The sequence below is a fragment of the Trachinotus anak genome, unplaced genomic scaffold (assembly GCF_046630095.1).
Source record: "Trachinotus anak isolate AG129_WGS33_773 ecotype Australia unplaced genomic scaffold, CSIRO_AGI_Tana_v1 ptg000008l, whole genome shotgun sequence".
Lineage (NCBI taxonomy): Eukaryota > Metazoa > Chordata > Actinopteri > Carangiformes > Carangidae > Trachinotus > Trachinotus anak.
Genome location: NW_027273859.1, coordinates 181992 through 206601, shown reverse-complemented (window position 1 = coordinate 206601; position 24610 = coordinate 181992). Strand labels below are relative to the sequence as shown.

General features: G+C 43.5%; 1 protein-coding gene across 3 annotated transcripts; it reads right to left on the bottom strand.

The window, feature by feature from the left end:
• Nucleotides 1-11640: 11640 nt before the first annotated feature.
• isl1a (ISL LIM homeobox 1a) lies at nt 11641-17504 on the bottom strand. 3 transcript variants are annotated; one of them, XM_071481719.1, is made up of 6 exons: nt 17298-17504; nt 16770-16959; nt 15608-15867; nt 14402-14688; nt 13770-13937; nt 11641-12475 (listed from the first exon to the last, which is right to left on the bottom strand). In XM_071481719.1, exons 1-6 carry the CDS (start codon nt 17323-17325, stop codon nt 12359-12361), a joined length of 1050 nt encoding a protein of 349 aa, XP_071337820.1. In that variant the 5' UTR covers nt 17326-17504; the 3' UTR covers nt 11641-12358. The 3 variants fall into 3 exon arrangements, with proteins under 3 accessions (XP_071337820.1, XP_071337818.1, XP_071337817.1); XM_071481717.1 differs by having other exon boundaries at nt 11641-12607; nt 17298-17474; XM_071481716.1 differs by having other exon boundaries at nt 14402-14685; nt 17298-17474.
• Nucleotides 17505-24610: the final 7106 nt, after the last annotated feature.

Sequence of the window (24610 nt, the reverse complement as noted above, 5' to 3'; positions counted from 1 at the left end):
TTTGTTGTCCTCTGTGCTTCAAACCAACGGGAAAATGATTTTGGAAAATAAAGCCTTTGCTATCACACGTTTCTTGTCTTTTGAAAAGTGAAATCATCTGTCGGCTGCTCGAGTGTCGTAGGAGCTAAACCCCAAAGATACACATATACAGCTTATACACACACATATATCTGTGTTTGTGTGCATGTGTGTGTGTGCATATGTGTGTGTGTGTGTGTGTGTGTGTGTGTGTGTGTGTGTGTGTGTGTTGGAGGGAGAGGGAGGTGTGTGTGTGTGTGTGTGTGTGTGTGTGTGTGTGTGTGTGTGTGTGTGTGTGTGTGTGTGTGTGTGTGTGTGTGTGTGTGTGTGAGTGCATGGTGCAGCTCTCCTCTCTCTTTTACACCTCCGACCTCTGCAGACTCCAGTTGTCATGGCTGCGAATGGCTCATTACAGATCTGCTAGTTGAGGAGCCCCCATTCATCATTCAAGAGCAGAAGCTTGCATCCAACTCAAGAGCCAGAGGGAAGTGGCTCTCCAAGAGCCTTGGCCTCATCCCTGCAATCATCCAATGAGTTCTTTCATCGAGCGCCGTTCCTCACAGCGCCGAACATAATGTAAAGTACTCCTGTTTCTAAAAGCCCAGTCAAAAGTCTTTAGCCGCCATAATTCTGTCATTGATGCCTCACTTCAGTTTTTGTGACCGTGTACAAGCTCCTTGACAGATGTGCAGGTCTACAGATGTGTAACTGTCTGAGCGAGCAGTGTGTTATTTTAATTAGAAATAAACACAAGATGCACTCACTCACTCACTCACTCACTCACTCACTCACTCACAGAGTTCAGATTTTCTTCCAGTTCACTGTTTAAACCCACAGATCATATGATGAGTGAAAATAATTTTTCATTCCTGACTAATACGTCACAGAGAAACAGGCCTGTCCTGTAACAAACGAGCCCACAGGTCGTCTGTCAGCAGGTTAATATGACCCATAGTCAGGTTTTGTTGCTAGGCGACATCTAGTGGTTGTAGTAATGATGACAGGAGCAAAGGGAAAAGTGCAGTGACGTAGTTTACAGAGCGACAAAGTCCACATCAGGAGGAGGTTGGGGTGGATGGATGAATATGACACAGGAGAGTGGTGTTCGATTCCCATGTGACAGGAGCAGTTTATGTTGTTTCTATTATCCAGGACTGTTCACTGTTGTTATTGTAACCATGACAACAAAGATTGTCTAATGTTGAGGAAGTACTTATTTTAACCCAAATCACCATCTTTTCCTAAACCTCACCAAGACATGACCTTTCTTATGGTAACCATGGCAATGGATGTGTGTTTATTATTGTAACCATGACAACCACCTGTGGGGGCGCTATTTCAGAACAGGATTGATGCTTCAGGTTAGAAGAAACATGGACAATATTTATCCCAATTTACAGAATAAAGTGTGTGTGTGTGTGTTTAAAGATGTTTATCTTACGTAGGAGCCTCAGTTTGTGTGTGTAGGAGTCAGAATGATCAGAGCATCATGTGATGTTCTCTCTCTCTCTCTGTCTGATTTATTTGTTTATTTGTTTGTGAAGTTGTGAAATAAAAGCAAAAACAATGCCGCCTGAAAAGAAGCGTCCACTGTCAGTTTAAGTGATGGAGGGGGTGTCAGAATCAATTTCCTGGTGTGATATGCATACCAGGTAAGAGCCTTTTCAATGATTTTCCAGTCAAGCTTGTTTTGGTTTCCGATGTTGTTGTACCAATTTCAGTGGCAACCCTGAGCACGCAGCCCCAGCCTATCAAAACAAGGGAGGTCAAAACTCTCAGGTGTTGTTCCCGTCTGAGTGCTTTAAAGCCAAGTGCGTTGTCGTTTGCACCCGCAGAGAGGCTGTCATAGCAGCGCGGGATGAAGGTTAGCAAGCTGCACATCACTTGGAGTGCTTTAAAGCCAAGCCGTGTTTGTTTTGCAGCGATGCCGCCGCTCTGCCTTGTTTTGCACGTTCACATGAGGAGAGTGCGCTGATGCTCCTTGTGCTGGATCAGGTGGAATTCAGGTGCAGCTTCCACCAGGTACAGACTCACCTCTGCTGCCTCCACGTCCTCCAGCAGCCTGTTGCTCCACACTGACTCTGTGCTCCGTGTTGGCGGCTGCAGGGAGATAAATAATGTCGTCTGACTGAGAGCAGCACATTCTCCTGTCCTCTGCTAAATTCATCTTTTTAAATAGGTAACAGCAGAACAGGAGCAGGGGAGTTCAGAGACCGATTCAGAATCAGAATTTTACATGACCTGACTCCTCTTCCTTAGGTAAAGTCATTCTGACCAACACTGAAGCTTTTCTGAACGAGGTTCACATTCAAATTAGCTTTGTCGACACCACCGTGCATGTCCTCCATACACCAGTCTGCACTGTACAGCTGCTTTACTGTAGCAACAGTTTATATATAAGATATAAGATGAGATATAGTTTAACAACGTAATGACTCATTGAATGTGATGTACAGTCAGAGGTCTTCAGACAGTGATCAACAGTTATTCTTCTAGTTTCTCCTCTGATACATTTTGCTCCATGATAATGTCAGTTTTTCCCCTGAAGTGAGTTTTTTGTTGATGAACGAGTCTGGTTTTTGTGAAAAACTGGACTCTGGTGTCGTCCTCCAGGTTGCAGAGGTTGAGTCCACAGCTCAATGACTGGAGTCACAGTCCAGATCCTCCTGGTCAGATATTACTGCAGAACCAGTGAAACATGTTTAGTCAGATCTTTACTGGAGTTAAAGTACTGGAGTACTTGATTTAAAAAAACTGAAGTATTTAGAAGTACATTTCATTATGTGAACACATTGTTGTATTGTTCCACATTTACAGAACCTACTGACTGACTGACTGTAGAACCTGTAGAATAAACTGATTGTAGAACCTATAGAATAAACTGACTGTAGAACCTGTAGAATAAACTGATTGTAGAACCTATAGAATAAACAGACCGCAGAACCTGTAGAATAAACAGAGTGTAGAACCTGTAGAATAAACTGATTGTAGAACCTGTAGAATAAACTGAGTGTAGAACCTGGAGTACAAACAGACTGTAGAACCTGTAGAATAAACTGACTGTAGAACCTGGAAACAAACAGACCGTAGAATCTGTAGAACAAACTGAATGTAAAACCTAGAGAACAAACAGACCATGGAACCTGGAGAATACACTGACTGCAGAACCTGTAGAATAAACAGACTGTAGAACCTGTAGAATAAACTGATTCCAGAACCTGTAGAATAAACTGATTGTAGAACCTGGAGAACTAACAGACCATATAACCTGGAGAATAAACAGACTGTAGAACCTATATAATAAACAGACTGTAGAACCTATATAATAAACAGACTGTAGAACCTGGAGAATAAACTGATTGTAGAACCTATAGAATAAACAGACTGTAGATCCTGTAGAAGACGTGGGTGTTTTTCTTTCTTTTTTAGTCAGTGATGAAGTTTGGTCATTTAAACACAGCAAACGTTCCAAACGAAAGGAACCTTTCTTTATAGATAGATAGATAGATAGATAGATAGATAGATAGATAGATAGATAGATGACTTTATTCATCCCCGAAGGGAAATTAGGTTGTTACAGCAGTCCGGTGTATTAGAATACAAAAATACAATAGAATGGAATACTGAGGTAGACAGAATAGAAATAAAAATACAGAATGTCAAGATATAAATACCATAAATAATAATATACTGTGAATATGCATATGTAAATAGAAAGTGCAAAAAGAAGGATACAAATATTGTATGAATATGATATATAATATCAATACGGTTAGTGTTTGGAGTGGAGTGTTGTGGTGATTCAGAGTACAAAGTGTGACAAGTCATCTTGTGTCATCTTGGCTCTGACAGAGGTAGATGAGTTGTACAGTCTGACCACAGTAGGTGGGAACGATTTCCTGTATCGTTCCTTAGAGCAGCGGGGTTGGATGAGTCTGTTGCTGAAGCTGCTCTTCAGCTTGTCCAGTGTTTTGTGGAGGGGGTGAGAGGGATTGTCCATGATTGCCAGCAGTTTTGCCAGCATCCTTTCCTCCACCACCTCCTCCAGGGTGACAAGTTTAGAGCCAACAACAGACTCTGCCTTTTTGATGAGTTTGTTCAGTCTGTTGGCGTCCTTTGCCTTGATGCCCGCACCCCAGGACACCGCAGCAAAGAAGTTGGTGCTCGCCACAACAGACTGATAGAACATCTGCAGCATCTTGTTGCAGACATGAAAAGACCTGAGCCTCCTCAGGAAGTAAAGCCGGCTCTGACCCTTCTTGTAGATGGCCTCTGTATTGGTGGACCAGTCCAGTTTATTGTCCATTGTTACACCCAGGTACTTGTATGAGGCCACAAAATCCACATCCATCCCACTGATGCAGACAGGAGAGGGCAGGGGCTTGTTCCTCCTGAAGTCCACCACCATCTCCTTCGTCTTTGCCACGTTCAGCTGCAGGTGGTTCTCCCCACACCACTTCACAAAGCGCACAACCAGGTCCCTGTACTCAGCCTCCCTCCCTCCCTCCACACACCCCACAATGGCCGTGTCATCAGAGAATTTCTGCAGATGACACGACTCAGTGCAGTACTTAAAGTTTCTATTCTATTATTTCTTTCTTTGTAAACCTTCAGACACAGACGTAGATCAGGTTGTGGTCTCTGGTGAAGCAGCATCATTAGGACACTGACAGGTTCAGACTTGACTGACAGTGGAGGAGCTGGCTGTGATTGGTTCTTCTCCTGTGATGAACACAGTGCGTGGTCTGTTAGATTTTCAGAATAAAGCTAAAAGATCTGCTTCACAGTAATGAGTTCTTCATAGAAATGTAGAGGAGTCAAAGGTACCATATTTGTCTGTAAGAGTAGTGGAGTTAAAGTCACAAGGATCTGGAGGGCGCCTGGATGTTCTGCCTGGAGGTCTTCACAGACCTGGATCTGCATCAGTGGGACAAACTGCTGTTTGGTTCAGTGTAAACAAGTAAAGGGGGTTTTAGAGCCACCTGGTTTTAACTGGTACTAAAATGTGACCTGGTCTTCATCTAAGACCAGATCCTGATGCTTCTCCACCTGCTCCACCTGTGGGAGGATGTTCTTCATCAGTTCAGCCTCAGTCTCATCAGTCCATCAGACATGTCCCAGAAGAGAGTCAAACTGCAGCAGCTCTCTCTGTGGTCTCCATGGTAACAGGACTCCAGGCTCCCTGCTGTGTGGCGGACTCATGAACAGAGATGTGAACCAGGTCCTTCAGCTGTGACTCTGATCCTCTGTGTTGAGCTGTTGGAGTCCTCTTCTAGACCTGAACCATCTCAGTCTAGAGACAGTTTGACTGTAGACCAATGAAGATCTGAACTCATCATCATCAGCTCTTCTTCATCCTCAGTCTCTGAGGTCTTTGTTTCGAGGCCTGATTCACATCAGCTGATGTTTCTGTTTATAAGTCAAAGTGTCTCTGACCCACAACCTCCAGTCTGGTCCCACTGAGTCCAGGTCTGATCCTGACTCCAGTCAGTTGAGGTTCACACACTGTTGCAGATACACTGTGAGTGTTTGAACAAGAACAACACAAGGATTGTGCGTCTTTAGTTCAAATAGATTGTGTTTGTTCATAATTGTAACTACCGTAATTTCCGGACTATTGAGCGCACCTGAATATAAGCCGCACCAACTAAATTGAAAAAGAAAAAAGAATTTGTACATATATAGGCCGCACCTCTTTATAAGCCGCAGGTGTCCACGTTGTAACATGAGATATTTACACAGAAAGATTTTTTATTTTTATTTTAATAAGTGCTTTTTTCCGAACAGTGCCTGTAACACGGTAGTAACAAGCAGTCACAGCAGTAACACGACTGGTTAAAAAAAAAAAAAAACAGCCTACCAGCCGTAGGCCGTTAGCCTACCAGAAAAGTCACGGATCCCTATCTTCATCTTCCTCCTGCGCACTAAAACCACTGAAGTCGTCGTCGTCAGTGTCGGAACTGAACAGCCTCAGAATGACTTCGTCACACACTTTCTCAGTCTCTCTTTCGTTGTCACTCTCAATGTCACTTTCGCCCCCTGGAGGCTGTTAGCCCGTAAAAATCCATAGATTAGCCGCATCGTTGTTTAAGCCGCAGGGTTCAAAGCGTGTGAAAAAAGTAGCGGCTTATAGTCCGGAAATTACGGTAAATTTATATAGAAATGAGGATGATCCTAAAGGTTCACTCAGTTTCTCTGTTTGGTTTTTTTATTCTCTCTGTTTTGCAGTTTTATTCATAAAAACTTTATCAACAGTGAACACACAAACGATCACTAATGTGCAGCACTAATGTAAGTCAGGACAATAGAACATCTGTCGTTTTCAGCAGCTGGTTAAAACACGTGGATCTTCTCTGATGTGTGTGGATGAGACCAAGCCTCTGTCACCTGAGTGAAAACACCTGTACACACACTGTGTGTTTGAGCTGCTCTCATCCTCAGTCTGTGCATCTGTATCAGACAATAACACAACTGAACATCACATCATGAGCTGTACACTTGTCAGCCTCACTCTGGTCCTCAGATGCAGCGTCAGGGTCAGATGGTTTTTGGGTCTCAGCCGACAGCGCTGGATTTGTGTTGCCGTGGTTTCTCAGATGTTATCTGTGTGTCTAATACCCAGCAGAGGAAGATGGTGAATATGACAGAGCTGCTGTTTCATTACAGAGGACACACAGGTCTGAGTTAGTCTCATCCAGACAGTTACACTCACACAGCTTCTCTTAATGAACATGCATTTTAATGTGAAACATCTGTTCTTCATTAGTTTATAGAAGTAAACTCGTTTTTGGTCGACAGAAGTGTGTGTGTGTGTGTGTGTGTGTGTTACAGTCGAATCAGCACAGTAATTCTAACAGATAAAGCCATCAGTTAATTAATGTGATAAATTAACATCATTTAAATCAGAACTGGCCCTCAGTCCCACATTGTAAACAGCTGTGATCAGTCTAGATTCACTGTGACTGGGTTGACCTGACATTTTGGTACCTGCAGTGTGTTTTGTCTCTCACACACCATGATGGTAGAAAACCTGGGTCACCCTGACGTTTCTCGTGGAGCCACAGCTCAGATTCAACTGCACATGGATCAGTTTATAATAAAATATATATAACATTAGAGGGAAGATGATCATTTTCTTTTCTCTGAAACATGAGAAGGTATGTTAATGTCTCTGTGCGGAGGGGTCAGTCATCCCATGACCCATCCATGACCCATGCCTGTGGGCGGTTGAACCCTTGACATTTTAACCCCTCTGGGAGCAGATTGTCAAACTCGGCAGTGTAACTTTCTGAGGCTTCACACTCACTGACATGTGGCTCCTCAGGTATAGAACGCAGCAACAGACAGGTGGTCTAATGAAGCTGATCACTCTGCTGCTGCTGCTGGATAAAAGCATCTGCCCAGTGAGTCAATGTAAACGTGTGGACACTGTCTCTGACTACCTGCTAACCTGGTGGGCTTCTGGGAGTCAGGCGCCAGATTTCTGGGGGAGTTAGTCCCCTCGCTCATTTCCCATCCCAGTTCAATGTGGTCTCATCCAGAGGCCTGCAATTGTTTCCCTCAGCCTGCCCAAGGTACAGTGCTGCTTTTGTTCCATCTCTCCATCGGCTCTGAATACAGTCCCAGAGCCAGACAAACCTGTAGGGTTTGTTATCAGGACTCTTTGTCCTTGGTCTTAGCCTCCCCTGCCTGGATCCCCATCCACACAACAGAGGAGAGGCACAGAGTCTGTCTCTGAGTCTGAGTTATAATGATGGAGAACCATGCAGAATGATCAGAGCCTGTTGTGCTGACCTGATCCTGGACCATGTAGGTAGCCTCTGCCTTCTGTTCATTTCATTATGACCACTATTAAAGCTACTATCAGGTAAAATGACTAATGCTAATTAAGTACATTTCTAAATGACTAGCAGTGAACCATGTTTTATTTTATCATGTGATACTGCTGTGTGTGTGATGCAGTTAAGTCACTGAGCAACAATATCAATAAAATAGTGTTAAACTTTATTTAACTCAGGTCTCTGCAGGTTCATTTACACTTGGTTAGGTTTAGGAAAAGATGGTGATTTGGGTTAGAATAAGTACTTCCTCAACATTAGACGATCTTTGTTGTCATGGTTACAGCAATAACAACAAACGGTCCTGGATAATAGAAACAACATAAACTGCTCCTGTCACATGGGAATCGAACACCGCTCTCCTGGGTCATATTCATCCATCCACCCCAACCTCCTCCTGACGTGGACTCTGTCTCTCTATAAACTACGTCACTGCACTTTTCCCTTTGCTCCTGTCATCATTACTACAACCACTAGATGTCGCCTAGCAACAAAACCTTACTATGGGTCATAACAACCTGCTGACAGATGACCTATGGGCTCGTTTGTTACAGGACAGTCTCAGTTTTGCTCTGTGACTTCTCTGATCACTTTAAAGAACAGGTTTCTTGGTGTAACTACGACCTCCACCAGCGGCCATGTTGGCTCCTGTAGCTTCTAAAAAAATGCATTTCTTGTTTTATTTTGAAATTATATTGTATCAGTGTATTTGCTGCCGGTTTTCTCATGTGTGTAGATTTAATTGGCTGACATGCTGAGCTTTCTAACACAGTAAGTATTAAGTCAGGATCAGTGTTTTTATTGGTCGAAGAGGTCGACAGTCTGAACATGGCGAATGAGTCAGTTACTGTAGGGGCGGAGTCTAAGAGAGCACCACCTCACCGCCAGGTAACTTGCCAGCAGTTTACTCAGCTCTGTCTGAATTGTGTTTCATTGTGTCATTGTGTTTCATTGTTTCATTTTGTTTCATTGTGTTTCATTGCTTCATTCTGTTTAATGGTTTCATTCTGTTTCATTCTGTTTCATTGTTTAATTGTGTCATAGTTTAATTGTTTAATTGTGTTTCATTGTGTTTCATTTTGTTGCGTTGTATTTCGTTGTGTAGAGGTTGCGGTGAACATTAGGTGTGTTCATGGTTATTCATTGTTCAGATGTGTGATATCTGGTTGTGTGACTGTATGAGTGAACTGGACTGAACTGTAGACCCTGAACTGGACTCAACCGGACTGAACTGTAGAAGCGGACTTTAATATGTAGGCTCAGGAAGCTGCTGCTGAGGAGAAGACCTTCACTCTGCTTTTAGAAATCATTGCTCCATTTAGACAGAAGCTCAAAGAGACGAGCAGAGCAGATAGAAAAGCTGTTGTTGGAGCTCAGCTGCAGTCGACTGTTGACCTGCTACAGCAGCACAAGGTCTGAGATACAGTGACACCAAAATTACAGTGCTGCTGGATCGCCAGGGACGCTCCCACCCTGCAGCTCTCTGCACGCCGGCACATGGAAATGACAGAGAGACAGACACACAGGCAGGCAGGCAGGAAGACAGGAAGACAGGCAGGCAGGCACACAGACAGACACAGACAGACAGGCAGACAGACAGAGCAGAGCGTGGCATTTTCCTCAGTGTAGTGAAAATGCCAGAGGTAGCGCCCTCACAAGAAGACAACGCCCTCTGTCCTCGCTCACCCTCAGCTCCTCCTGAGTCTTTCTGTCTGTTCCTGCGTCCTCTCGTCTTCTGTTGCAGATGATCGTACACAGTTTTTACTATTCTCTGATTCACTGGACAGCAGCCGTGACTGAGTCCTGTGCGGCCTATCACACACCTTCCTACTTCCTGAATCGTAACAGTTCAGCCTCCGAGAGGAAATTTAACTGAGACAAAAAGAAAAAGACACTAATGTCCAGAGAGAGACTGAAGACTCAGAGGAAACTCCCTCCATGACTTCAGTCATTATCTACAGATCACAGAGGTCACAGGTGCAGGGGGGGTGTCACTGAGCCCCTTCCCTCATGGTCACACATCAACAAATTTCATTTCTTCGCTGTTGGAAGTAAATCTACAAACTGTGTTTTACTCATATCCTATCAGCTGACTGGCGTATTTAAAGCCTGTGTTCACTGCAGCTACACAAACAGCCTGCATCCTTTATCCATGAGTTGTGCATTAAAGTTTCAGCTCTAACAGACATTTACTGTGTCTCATTATTTCATTCATATTTATAATGTGTGGATTCTAGTAGAGAAATCTGTTTCATCAGTTTGGGATGTGTCACTGCCAAAGCCTCTTTTTTTTTTTTTTTTTTTTCTAAAGCATCACTCCTCTGTTCTAAAACATCGACATCTCTCTGGACAAACAGGAGACCAGTGGAAATTCAGTCATAGTTGGATTTGTGTAATAGTAATGAACATGCAGCTGAAGCCTCAGGCTGGTGTTCCTGTCTTCAGTGGCTCCTGCAGCCGCGCTGTATCGCTGCAGACTGTGGCGTCCTCATGTTTGACTTTGCAGAATATGCTTCACTGTCTCTTTGCATGTCCCCCACTGTCATTGTATGACCTCACTGACCCATCCTTCTCTTAATGTCCTGCATTGCAGCAGCACACCACTAATTTCATCCAGATTGTGACACAGGGAATCCATCTGTCCCAAAAATAAAAATAAAAACCGTACATTTACAAAGTTAAATGACTCAGATCTTTAATCTTTTTTTATATTTCATTAAATCAGCTTCAGTTGAGTTAAAATGACAGCAGCTTATTTCCTGCTGCTCCTGTTTTAAAAGCTCACTTCCTGGAGCAGAAGTTAGATTAAATCCCTGACATCTGCAGAGCTCTTTCTGATGATCAATTGGTTGTTTGGGTTTTGATCAGCTGTGACATCTGTGGTCAGTTTGTGTTGTGTATTTTGTTTATTGCAAAAGAGATTTCTCTCTTGTTATAATGGGGAAAGATCACTGCACTTATTCATGTGTTTCAGATTTTAAGAGAGGCACAGTTTGACACATTATTTTAATTAATAAGTGGATAGGTTTTAATACTACTGGCTATAAGGATATTATGACATGCTGCTGCACACACAGCTCACAGGACAGGATGCAGGAGGAGGCGCTGAGGGTGAATTCAGCAGCAGAGGAACAGTAACACTGATCGTCAGCGCACTTAGATCCCTGTGAAAAGTCACCTTTTCCCAAATTTCACTGGACAAACTCAGACCTGCAGAGCAGCCACTCAGTGTGTGGAGGAAGCAGACCACACATGATTAAGGTTCAGGATCAGGACCAGACACATCATAAACCTGCGCACTGAAATCCCCACTCATAGATAAAATGTACAGATTATCACACAACAGTCAGTTAAAAAAAAAAACAACAACAAAACATCAAGAACAAAAGAAAATGGCTAAAATAAATAAGTAAAATAATAAGTGATGACATGGAGTCTCCTAAATTAGTCTATTATCATTATTATTGTTATTATGTAAATAGATGTACAATAAAATCCTGTGCTCTCGGCTCATGAATATTTCACTGTTCTTTCCGGTTCCACTGACTAAAAGGATTTATCCTCTCAAATGATGAAATTCCTCCATCACGTAGTTTCTATAAGCTTTTAGCGGAACTCTGGTTGAGGCTGCAGGTGAACTGAGGCAGCATCAGCACCAGCATCACACCCAGGTACCGTGCGGCCCGCCCGGCGTCAGAATATTCACTTTATACAGAATCCAACAGTTCTGTTCTGTTAATGCCTGAAAACATGAAACAGAAAAGCCACAGACCAAACTCCAGTCTTTTTTTTTTTTTTTTTTTTTGTCTCTTTTTACTTCAGTTAAGAAAGTTACACAAAAGGTGGCAAATTTGTCGACAATAAATAATAAATAATTTTTTTGTTGCACGGGAACAAACGAAACATTTTCTTCCAGAGCTAAACGGTATTTTTTAAAACTTATTAATTTACACATCTTTGGGAAAGAAAAAAAATATTCTCGGACAGACACTAACTCACACAAATGTCCCACGAAGCTTGTGGCAAAATAGAGGTATACCTTGTTGCAAATGCTTTAGTACTTGGGTCATGTAGGAAATCGTGTAATTAAATGAAGAAAGCAGTGCTGTTCCCTCCAAACGGTCTATTATTATATGATGAAGTGCGTTTATGAATTAAAAAAATCACCAGTCATTGTTTTCTATTCAGAGTAGCGCACAGCGTTTAGATGGAGTCAGAGTCCAGGTGTGTCCTGCTCAGAGGTCCCGGTAATCGGTGGAGTCACGGTCATGTCTTCTCCTTTTGGCAACTGTAACCAGGCGCTTGAGCGGGCAGCACCGGTCATGATGACGCGGGGATGGACGGCGGACACTCTCACGTCCATCCGGGGCGTTAGAGCGGGTGGCTATGGTAAAATCCCATGATTGTCTTCACAGTGTCAAAATACAACCAGGGGGGTTGCTTGGTGCAGTTGGGCGGGAGGGGAAGGGATGAACAGGTCAGTCCGTCCATGCGCGTCCCGCTCAGGCCTCGATGGGGCTGGACACCATGCTGTTCGGCGTGTCTGGAAGCTGGGACGACATGGACGCTACCTCGCTGCCCGTCGAGTTCGAGCCCGGCCCCCCCTCCGAGAAGCTGACCTGCGGGAGTGAGGAGGCAGCGGTCAGACACACCTGGACACACAAACAGCTGGAGGATAATGGTTGAGTTCATCAGACTGGTAGTCCTGGTTCCAGAGCGGCAGCTCGGCACGATCAGAACCCTCAGAACCTCTGTATGTTTGAGAAGGACGAGCATCACAGGGAAGACGGGGACTGTATTAATTGCAGATTAATTAATTGTCCTTCATTGAAAAGAACAGTAATTAATTTACTATAAGGCACGTATTGCGTCTGTGATGGATTACCCATAAATCTCTGCGTGATAATGAGTAAATACGAGGAAAGCAGCGGCTGTGTGGACACTTCAAAAACACGTTCAAACCAAATGTTAACAAACATTAGCATCAGCTCATATGTTACTGATGCTACAGTTGTCCTTCACAAAAAAACATTTTGATTGGTCTAATAAAAGATACATCTAAATAAACCTGATCATGACGTCAGCTGTGGCCATGGATTAATTATAACCATTTTAATAGTAATAATAACAGCGATAATAAAATACTGACCAAATCTAACAGTATTTTACTGAACAGCTCAGCTGCCCCGCAAGCAAACAGCGCGTGATGTGCGTGTCACCTTCCGCTTCTCGTCATGAATGTTCATAATTCACTTATGACCTGGAGTCAGCGGGGGCGATTTCAGGAGAGCGCGCAAAACAATTTTACAATAAGAGTAAAATCTATTTATTTCCAAAGGTTTAAAACCATCAGGAGCACATCCCAGACCGGGTTCAGACCGGGTTCAGACCAGGCCGTCCTCTGTCTGAGGACCTGAGTCTACAGAGCTGAACGCTGGCTCAAAGCTGAAGCCGCAGCAGCTGGACGGCTTTCATTAAAATTAACTGTTCCTTTTTTAGGTTAATTCTCCATTGATAGAAAAAATTTTTTTTCAACTATGTTGGGGAAATGATTTAATGTGTGTGTTGATGCGCATCTTAGTGTCCATGGAATTGATTCAGATTAAATCAAGATCCAGCGGTGGAGAAAAAACTCTGCGGAGGGTCAGTTACATTCATTTGAAATATTGGTTTAAATACATAATTGTAGTGTCCCACCACAGTGTAAACAGAGCAGAGTGCACACTCACACTCACGCACACACACACACGCACACACATGTGTTGACCGCTATTTAAAACACACTCATCATTCAGATAAAAACTGGGGGAACCTGTGCGCATCACATGTTCAGAGGAGAAGTGAAATATAGAATAATGTAAATAAGTAAATACATTAAAATCACAATTTCCTTAAATGAAGAAGAGGACGAACCAGTTGCTGGAAGGCCGGCTGGTCGATGTCGCTCTGCAGGGCGAAGTCGCTGAGGACCTTCCAGGGCGGCTGGTAGCTCTGCACCTCCACCGGGTTGGCCTGGATGCCGCCGTCGTGCCGCTCCGGACTGGCCGCCACCATCGGGGTCCCCGTCATTCCCTGGATGTTCTGCATCCAGCAGTGATCAGAAGAATAATCAATACATAAGCAAACAAGAAAACAGATGTGTGTGTGTGTGTGTGTGTGTGTGTGTGTGTGTGTGTGTGTGTGTGTGTGTGTGTGCGCGCGCGCGTGTGTGTGTGTGTGTGTGTGTGTGTGTGTGTGTGTGTGCTGAAATCTTTCTTTGCTCTTGTTGGTTTGGTCTTTGAGACACTGAGTCCTTTAAATAGATCGAGACCTTTATCATCCATCATTTGGGGAAGGGGGGGGGGGCACATCCCACAGGATAAACCCGGGACCCTGACACCCGCTCCAGCCTTTGACGAATGTGTGACTTTATGAATAAACTCGGCGTTAAAAAGAGTCTCTGCTACACTGAGTGTAAGGGCGGCAGCCTTTAGGTCAAACACATCTAACTGTGTGTCTGTCAGTGTGAACGCAGTGGCGGGTTGGACCCGGGTCCGTCCTCTTACCGTCTTGTCGTTGGGCTGCTGCTGCTGGAGCTGCTTCATCAGGATGCTCCTCTTCTTGTCTTTACACCGCTTGTTCTGGAACCAGACCCGGATGACCCGCGGGCTGAGGCCGGTCATCTCGACCAGCTGCTCCTTCATCAGGGCGTCGGGCCTCGGGTTGGCGTTGTAGCAAGTCCGCAGCGTGTGCAGCTGCTTCTCGTTTAACACCGTCCGGACCCGGGTGGTCTTCTCCGGCTGTTTGTGGACGTGAGGCCGCAGCGCGGGCTGCCTTGCCGAGATTGGTTCTGCTGTTGACAAAGGACGGGAGAACAACCCAGGGAGGGGAAATCAGTTTATCTGTCTGCAGAGAGGCTTCACCAGCCCGGGAAAAGATGAGGACTAAGACAGGCCTGTGAGCTTTGTAACCCTCATCATCCTGCAACACATGATGCACAACTGTGTCATTGTGAGTCTGTTACAGCCACATTCTGACTGATCTTCCTGGCTCAGTGATACTGAATAAAGACCAGACATGCACAGAAACCCCCCTCCCGCTCTGAACTTCCTCTGAATGTGACGTTTTGCATCTTCGAGGAGCTGCAGGCTCCACTGCATTGAAGTTTAAATGTTGGGGAAAAGCGCAGTTCTGATTGACTCATCTGACCCAAGGTCAAAACCTACTCTGAAACCCACAGCGGCCAGATGGCCCCTGTAGTAGCCAGCTCTATACCACAGAAAACCTCCAACCCCCTCCACACGTCTCTAGTCTCCCGGACCCTCAGCCATGTGTCGCGCCCGTCCTCCACCAGATAACCGGGTGTATTTCTGACAGCAGCGCCCGCTGTATCTAATCTCCGAGCCTGGTCTGACCGGACTGTGGTATGCAGAACAGAATAAAGACGCAGGAGCAGAAACCAGAACCGGCCAAACAGAAAAACCTGAAGCTGCGGAACCGGGAGAAACTAACATTAAAGCGCAGATCGACCCGGGTCAGTGAATCTGACTCAGTCCGAGTCTCAAATAAAACTCAGCGGAGGTGAAGTTAATCTGAACATGAAACATCTCAGTCTGATGGCGTCAGCTCGGATAATCCTTTTACTTTTAAGGCCTGACCAAAATCCAACAGCGGGAAAAAGACTTCAGGACTCCCGAGAAACAAAAAAGTCCGAGCCGGACTCTGTGTCTGCGGCAGTAATAGTCCTGGTCTCCCACTCCCCGGGACTTTACCTGCCATCTGCAGCGGTCTGGCGGGGTGCAGCGGACTGAGCGGATCTCCGGGGCCCATGCTGGCCCGCTCCACCACGTCGTGGTCCGCCCGGCAGAAGAGCCCGTCCTCCCGCAGAGCGAACTCGTCTCCCGGGATGAGCTGCCGGCTGCAGGCCACGCAGCGGAAACACTCGATGTGGTAGACCTTGGAGCGGGCCCGCATCACGAAGTCATTCTTACTGAAGCCGATGTTGCATTTGGCGCATTTAATCCCGTATAACCTGCGGGACGTGCGCACACACACACGGACACACAAACACGGTCTGATAAGTTTCACTGCAGGAACCTAAGTCACTAAATTCTCATTAAAAAATATACAGAATAACAACAACGATAATTTCCCTTCATGATAATAATAATTTAAAAAATAAATAATAATAATAATAATATGAAAATGTTGTCCTTGTCACTACGCTATTAAAACATTTCTAAACATTATTTAGGCTATAGGCTTATACTGAAAAAACAAAAACTTAATAATGATAATAATAATAATAATAATAATAATAATACAAATAATAGGCTGGTAACAATAATAATAATAATAATAATAATAATAGTAGACTGGTAATAATAATAATAATGATAATAATAATAATAACACATTAGCAGTAACAGTACATTATCTTTATGATATAATTGTTAGTGGACGATGCTTTTATTTCCAGTATTTAGTGTAATTTGAGTTTTGTCATTAGAAAACAGCTGATCCGGTTTTATCTACCAGTTGTTCACGTGTTGGAAGAGCAATAATCAGAGAGCTGTTTTCAGGCCTCACCGTGGATCTGTCCCGTCAGGCTGTTCGCGGGCCCCTCGCTCCGTGTGGCCTCGTGAGTTTTTAAAAATCAAACTGATGTAAGCACGAGACAATGCGCTTTACAACATGTTGTTGGAGTGAATATGAATCATGTTGCAGATTCATATTCACTCCAACAGCATGTAGTGAATATGATTCATATTCAAATCGACTGAAACCAGTCCCAACAACGCACTCTGATATTATGAAATATATAAAATAAGAATTATTATTGTCATCATCTCAGTGTCCGCGCAGCTCCGGCTCCTGTGGTGTGTGTGAGGGGAGGGAGGGGGGCTCGTCCCGTCCTGTCCCGGCACGTCCTACCTGATGTAGTCCCGTTTACAGTAAGTCTTCCCGTCCCTGACGAAGCATGTGCAGGACTCGTCCAGGTACTGGCTGCACTCGGCGCACTTCAGACAGGCGGCGTGCCACTCCAGGTCCGGGGAGACCCGCAGGATGTACTGGTCGTGGATCTGGTTCCCGCAACCCACGCACAGAGACACCAGCCGCTTCTCTGGAAGAGCAGAGCAGGACACATCACACACTGATCACAGCGCTGGATAAATTGCACCTTAAAAAGCACCTTCAAGCAATTACTACCTATTATTATTATTATTATTATTATTATTATTATTATTATTATTATTATTATTATTATTATTACCAAAATAAAAGTCTGTAGGTAACCCCCGCTGAGTAAATATTCTCAGTATTGAATAAAACCCTGTCAGAGACTTTAACAGGCCGAGGAAACCTGTTCTGTCGGCAGCATCTGAACCAAACTAACTCCGCTCTCAACTTGTGATGAATTCAGTCCCACTGCCGCTGCCCAGCACCGAGCAAGTGTCTTACTTTTCGGCGGATCCCCCATGTCTCCCATGTCCACAAAGTAAGCCGACGTTAGGTCCACTGTCACAGCGGGCTGCGGCGCCTGGAAGCCTGGATGTGTCCTCCGCTGCCGGGCTGCCGGGGCCAGGGGGCTGTGCTGTGCTGTCCGGCTCGGAGCGGGAGTGTGTGTATGTGTTTGTTGCCGGCGTGTGTGTGCAGCTCTGATCCTGACAAGCGGCGGGGCTGACGTAGGACATCAGCACGTCATCTGCATGAGCAGCTGATTGGCTCCGCAGACCCTGACCAGCACTAAGCACACACACGCACACACACACATACACAGCGGCACACTTATTGCTGGATACAATTTGTTTTCCATCATTTGTTTTCTGCTGCGTTAATTATTTTTCTCTTAATTTTTACTGAGCTGTTGGTTCAGAGATTATTGTTCAGCCTCATGGTCCATGAAGGAACACACACACACACACACACACACACACACACACGCGCGTCAGTTTTAACTTTTAATCTGAAGTAGACACACAGGAGGCCACAGAGTAAAACAGATCCCGGACATGTTGATGCAGGTGGTTCTGGTGAATTTAACAGTCCACAGTTAAACATCCCATAATGGACCTGTCTGTGCAGGTAAAAGACGCCCTGGGCTGCTTGTCTGTGAACTTTTAGGAAACGGTTTGTGAGGGAGGATCAAACCAGGAGGACAAGATGTAAACCTTCAAACTCACCAAAACCATCAGTGAAACACGGACATGCGCGGTCTGCAGCAGCTGATGGTGTGAGCCCTGAATCAGAGCGGTGACAGGCCGGGACCCGCAGGGGCCGCGGTGACACACACCAACACGCCCTCTTGTGTTAGTAACCTCCGAACGCTGTGAACACACACAGCGGACAGAGACACGGGCTCCTGCAGAGGACAAGAACAGAACAAAACACACAACAACTGAAAGTCTGGTAACCGGAGGCCACAGCGGGTCAGGATCAGATCACTGCTCTGTTCATTTGTGACACATCACTTTATTTCACTATCAAAGCAAATGTGTTTAAAATAATACACAAAACGAATAGAATATTCCCTGATAGATAGACAGACAGACAGACAGATAGATAGATAACTGAAGTGAAATGATAAATATATACAGTTGAATAAATATAAACAAATAAATATACAAATATATAGGCAAAATTAAAAATATAATAATATATAATTTTACATATAGGCATATATATATATATATATAGGCATATATTTTACATATAGGCATATACACACACGTGTGAGTGTGAGTGTGTGTGTGTGTAAAATTATATATGATTATATAGATATATATAATTTTGCCTATATATTTGTATATTTATTTATTTGAATTTAAATAGTATATATATATATATATATATATATACCGTTTTCTATTATCAGAGCAGCTGCTGATTAATTATATATATATATATATACATACATGTACATACTCTGTAAATATAAAGTAATACAAACATACAAAGTATAAGTATTAAACAGTATATTACAGAGCAGTATAACAGTAACAGTATAAAACTCTACAGTATCAGTCATGAGTAGAGTGGTTGTGTAACTGTGATGAGCTGTGGTGATTTTACTGTTAAAACAGTTGTTTTCATTGGTCATCAGTGAAGTCTGAGTAACAGACTGCTGAGGCCTCAGTGAGTGGTGCATCATGGTCTCATGGTCTCACCACTGGACACAACAACAGACAGACCCTGGACTGAGGGACCAGACTTAGACTCCAACACCAAGTGTAGACACTGACATGACCCAGACTTGAAGCAGACCAGAGGGAAAAGACACAACGACCAAGTAGAATATTTTGTATTGGACACTGTCCACATCATTGATCTGTTCAAACACCTATAATGAGCTGTGAGGAGGTGGAGTAAATAATGCTGCTGGGTATTATTAGAAATGACTGAATGCTCATAAAGGAGCAGGGCAAACTTTTAGTGTGTGTGCGATGAAAGTATGTGCCCCTGTAAGAGGCAGAGTCGGGGTGTGGAGGTCTGGGTGGTGGATCAGCATCTAACACTCCTGACTCTCATGTAGGAGACTGAGACAGCTTCTTCTTTAACTGTAACAGTGATCTGCACAAACACTGTGAAAAGATAAACATCATCACACAGGTCAGAGGTCAGACTCATTTAAACCACACTTCTCCCATTATTACTCCACACTATCTTTATTATCAGAGCAGCTGCTGATTATATATATATATATATATATTGCTCTGATATTGAAATATAAGATTTCACAAGTAGAAACACTTTCACTTTAACAGCAGCTCAGTAGAATAAAGCACAGTCAAACTGTGGTGAGTGTAGAGTGTAAAGATGGATGTGATGGGTTCAGCAATGGAGGGAATGGAAGTGAGTAGAATACAATAGAGTACAGGAGTGGAAAACATGGAGAGTGAGGAAGGTGTGAGTCTGTGGTGTTGTGTGTCCACCTGCCTGTTACACACAATCAGTATCTTCTTTTAAATGATTTCCTTTTTTATTACAGATGTGCCTCTGTTGCTTTACTGTGTTGTATTATTTATATAGTTGTGTTTAACTTGATTATTATTAGTAAAAACATGTTTCATATGTTAGAAACACAGACTGTAAATAAAGATGGGCGGAGCCTCTGAGATGTCACCCACAAGTTTCTGAAGCTCAGAGTGAGCTGCTCCACTGTCGCCATCTTGGCACTGCCTGAATCCACCCCTAACTCCCAGCTAATCCAAATATGGTCAAAGAGGTGGTGCATGTGTGGAGCTGAGACTTCAGTTGTCACTTTGTGGCAAGCATACGCTCACCCACCTGTCACTCAAAGAGGCCACGCCCTCAATTCTCCACACCTTTAGTCCTTAATAAAATGTAAACAGGTGAGTTCCATAAAATTCATCCTGTACAGGTGTCATGAAGGAGGAAATTAGCTCTAGAGACCAGAACAGTTTTTGTACCAGACTGCAAACATGTTTCTTTCTGCTGTAAAGTTGGACATTTGAACATGGGAGTCTCTGGGGACTGACTCACTGCTGGAGCCAGACTCTAGTGGTCATTAGAGGAACTGCAGCTTTTAGCTCTTCACTGGTGATGTTTCATGTTTCAGACCTGAAGGCTGATGGTTGCTTGTTACATGTGTTGTGTAATCAGACAGCTTCAGTAGCTGCAGCAGATAAGTGTTGTGATCTGTCACATGTTGGTCGACTCTACACAGAACTAAAGAACTTCCTTCACGTTTGGGTTCAGACACACTGGACTCCTCTCATGCTCAGGAACAAAGTCTATTTCTGGTATCCTGCTGCCTCGTTCACTCAATCATCTATAATGTTAGCTTCAGTGCGACTGCCACAGCAGTGAAGTCAAGTGCTCACCAGGACCTTAACAATAGCTGGCTCTCTGACACATGAAGAATTATCTTTATTATATATTATTTTCTCAGCCCTGTCTTGACAGTGGAGCAGAGAAATAATATTCGTCACTGTGTGTTTCTGCAGTGAAGTGTGGGCGCAGCCAGGCCGGCACTGGGACCTGATATTTGGTTTAGATGTCTGTGCAGCCTGAAGGTAAATGACCTGAGAAATACCACTGTTGCTGATTAACTCACTTTCCTCAAACTTTAAATCCACGTGCAGCATGTGATACGTGATCATAGCATTTTGATCAAACCTTTGGTTTAATTCGTACTGAAGTCATCCTGCTGTAAAGGTTTTAACACAATGGTATGTTCCTGCAGGACCAGAGGCTTCCATTTCAGGGCCACATTTCTAGGACCCTACTTTTTCACACCAACACCACCACCAAGCAGATAGGAGTACTGGAGGCTGATTTCAGAACAGTGCAGGACTGTATTTCAAAAAGAGAGAGAAAAAACATGTTATTGACATTTAACTTTTGCTGACCATCAATACTCGAAACACAGACTGTAAAGTTGGTAGGTGAACTAACCAGTGGGCCTACAGTATATACAGTATGAAATAATACAATTATATAACTAAAAAAATGACCAAGTAACATTGATACTTATTTAATATGAATTTCCCCGCTGCTATAGTTTAATGTTTCTAATATAGGATACAACTTGGCCTCTAACAGATCATTGTTTTAAATATGGTAGATGGCTAAAAATGAATAATTGATTGGAATAATATATTTCTAAGAGCTGTCGCACTCACACATCAATTGTTGTCCATCTTCTCATTAAAATCTGGTCCTGTTGTCCAGTTCCTCAGATGGCAGTGTCACAAAAAACTAGGGTCCTACAAATGCGGCCCTGAGACTGCAGATACACCGTACACCAACATGGGAGTCTGTGGGGACTCACTCACTGTTGGAGCCAGACTCTAGTGGTCATTAGAGGAATTGCAGCTTTCAGTGTTGGCTTCATGTTTCAGCCCTGGGTGTTGCTGCTCGGACTTTCCAGTATTATCTTGTCTTCCACACATTCGGCCAAAACTATGACACCTGATGTCACCTACTGTCATCTGCACAGAGCCCTGACCTCCACCCCTCCATCACAGACTGCGATCCAGACCTTATCACCCAGAGCTGGACCCCGCTAATCCCTGCAGCTGGGTTCAACATCTGGTGCACGGACTGAAACCAGCAGCACATTAATGCACATTGATGAATGAATGAATGGATCATGGGTGAAGTGTTGGGGTGTCCACATACCTTTGGTCTAGTTTATGTAATAACAGTCTGAGCCAATAGTGCTGAATAAATTAAACCTATTATCATCGCTGTTATTGTCCCATTGACTCCCACTCACACTGTGTGTTGTGGTCATTTCATGATATGGGACAAATAATATTTACATTCTTGTGTTCACTCCCTCTATACTGTAGCTCTCTCTTTGTGTGTGTGTGTGTATGTGTGTGTGTGTGTGTGTGTCAGTCCACTGACTTCTTTTGGAAAGCCTGTTCTGATTACAGTTTGGCATGTAGTGAAAGACTATGCTTATGAAAGTAGAGCTCGAGTGCTGAAGAGGAAAATCACAGCTGCTGCGTCTGAAAGCCGCCGCGCTGACAGGCCGTGTAATTTGTCACCCAGTGAAACCTCATTTTCCTCATCAACAACACTGTTGTCACGAGTTCAAACACTGATGGAGGAAACTGTGACAGAAACATTTCCACCCAGCTCTCTGACAGCATTTCAAATAACATTGTCATATTTCTGAAATTTATATAAAATAAATAACGGGTAGCCACGGTAACTTGTGTATATTTGTGGGTTTTTATTGGTAATAATTTGTGAGAGGCCAATAAGTCAATAACACATTTTTACATATACTATATACTGAGCCTTTTACACAAGTTAAAGGTTTTCAGTGTGGAAAAAACTTGAGTGAGTCCTGAAGAAAAATTATTTGAATTCATCAAAATAAAAATCCACAAATATTAGAACAGAATAATAAAGCACATGTGAATAAAAAAAAGCAAGAAAAAAGAGATTATTATTATTATTATTATTTCCTCTGTCCACAAAACAAAGAAGAAAATCATCTTCTATCCTTTAACCTTTACATCAACCACAGTGTGTGAAAAGCTGCACAACCTGAGGTCATGTGATATAAACCATATCACCACTGACAGGGTGTTGGTGTAGGATGATTCTGCAAAAGTCAAAATAAATTTATTGAAAATATTATTTAATATTCATTATGACCATTTATGAACAATAACAAATAATTAACAAATGGTGTGTGTGTGACTGAGTCATGATAAACAACAGTGTGTGTGTGTTCATAGAGATGAAGGAACATGTGGGACTTACTGATGTGTGTGAATAGTTTCTGGAAACAGTGGAGCTCTGAGGCTCAGAGAAGGAAGATGTATCAGGGTTTGACACACACACTGTTTGTGTTCGTTGGTTTTGTTGTTTGCAGATTTGTGGACACTAAGAAAGATTTAAATTATAACCAAACTCATCATTGACCGTTGATGAAAGATTTCGGTTTCAGTTTAAAGGAGCTGTATGTAATTTTTAGCTGTTGATACATAGCTAACATTAGCATTAGCAGCTGTTTACTCACCACACGAGAAGAAACATTGTGAGTTCAGCATCAAACTTCATTCTTTACTGACCAACAGCTGTCTCCAGAGGTGAAGACAAACACCCAGTGGAGGGTCCCAGGCAAAGAGACCCATTGAAGTCCATTGAAGATGTCCCCTAAATGCCTCAGACACAGAATTATTGGCAAATAATACAATTTACAGATGTCCCCTAAATGCCTCAGCTGCAGATTATTGACAGACACTACAATTTACAGATGTCCCCTGAACGCCTCACATGCAGGCAGTGGGTAGAGGCTACAGCTAACTCTTGTTTTGCCTCTATTTCTGTCATTTCTTCTCTTCAATAAAAAGCTGATCTGTAGAAGATAACATTCACAGACGTCCTCTGTTCATCTGTCTGTCAACAGTGAGGCTCAGACAGGTGACGGGTGTGAGGGGCTGATAAAGCATATATAAAGGCTGAGTCCTTTCTATAGGAGGCCCAGGTTCAAGTCCAGTCAATCATGTCCTACCCTCTGCCCCCTAACCTGCATCACTGCATCTATCATAATAAAACACAAACCATCACCCTGGACCCCAAGGTTGCAGAACTATGTGAGGGCCGAGGGGCCTCAAAATGTTTTGCAGTTGGGGTCATATGGTTAATTGTAAATATTAACTAAAATCACAACCTGGAACCAAAAGGACCTGAACTGACCATCATCATGTCTAAGATCACTAAAGGTGAAATGGACTGAGGTGAATCAGAGAAATCAGTGCGTTGGTCCAGACCCTCACTAAACTTACAGATACAAGTTATCAGTGATTTTCACATGAAAATCAAACATCTGTTTATTTTTTTAAAGAAGGATTATTTTCACTTTCTTAAAACACAGGATCTCTGGAGTTCAGAGACCATCAGGGTCCTGGTCTCCCTCTCCCTGACCTCTCAGTTAGTCCAGGTCCAGGTCTAGCAGAGTCCTGGTTGTTCCAGACTTCTTCATGTCAGAATGATGGAGACCACTGAGCTCTTGAACCTTCACCGAGCCTCGACACAATCCTGTCTCTGAGCTCTGCAGCAGCTCCTTCCTCATGGTTCCTGCTCTGATCTGCATCCTCAGCTGTGACACCTGATATAAACAGGTGTGTGTCCAATCAGCTGCTTCACCACAGGTGGACTCCAGTCCAGGTGTAGAAACACCTCAGAGATGAACCTGAGCTACATTTACAGAGTCGCAGTAAAGTGTCTGAAAACTTCTGTCAGTGTGATGTTTCACTTTTTACTTTTTAATACATTTTTTAAAAATC

Excerpts from the sequence above, each read along its gene's own strand:
- isl1a (XM_071481719.1), bottom strand. The coding sequence starts at position 17,325 with ATGGGAGACATGGGGGATCCGCCGAAAA. Across the intron at positions 16,960-17,297 it reads CATGGGGGATCCGCCGAAAA|AGAAGCGGCTGGTGTCTCTG; the intron begins GTAAGACACTTG and ends CTGCTCTTCCAG. Across the intron at positions 15,868-16,769 it reads TGTAAACGGGACTACATCAG|GTTATACGGGATTAAATGCG; the intron begins GTAGGACGTGCC and ends CACGTCCCGCAG.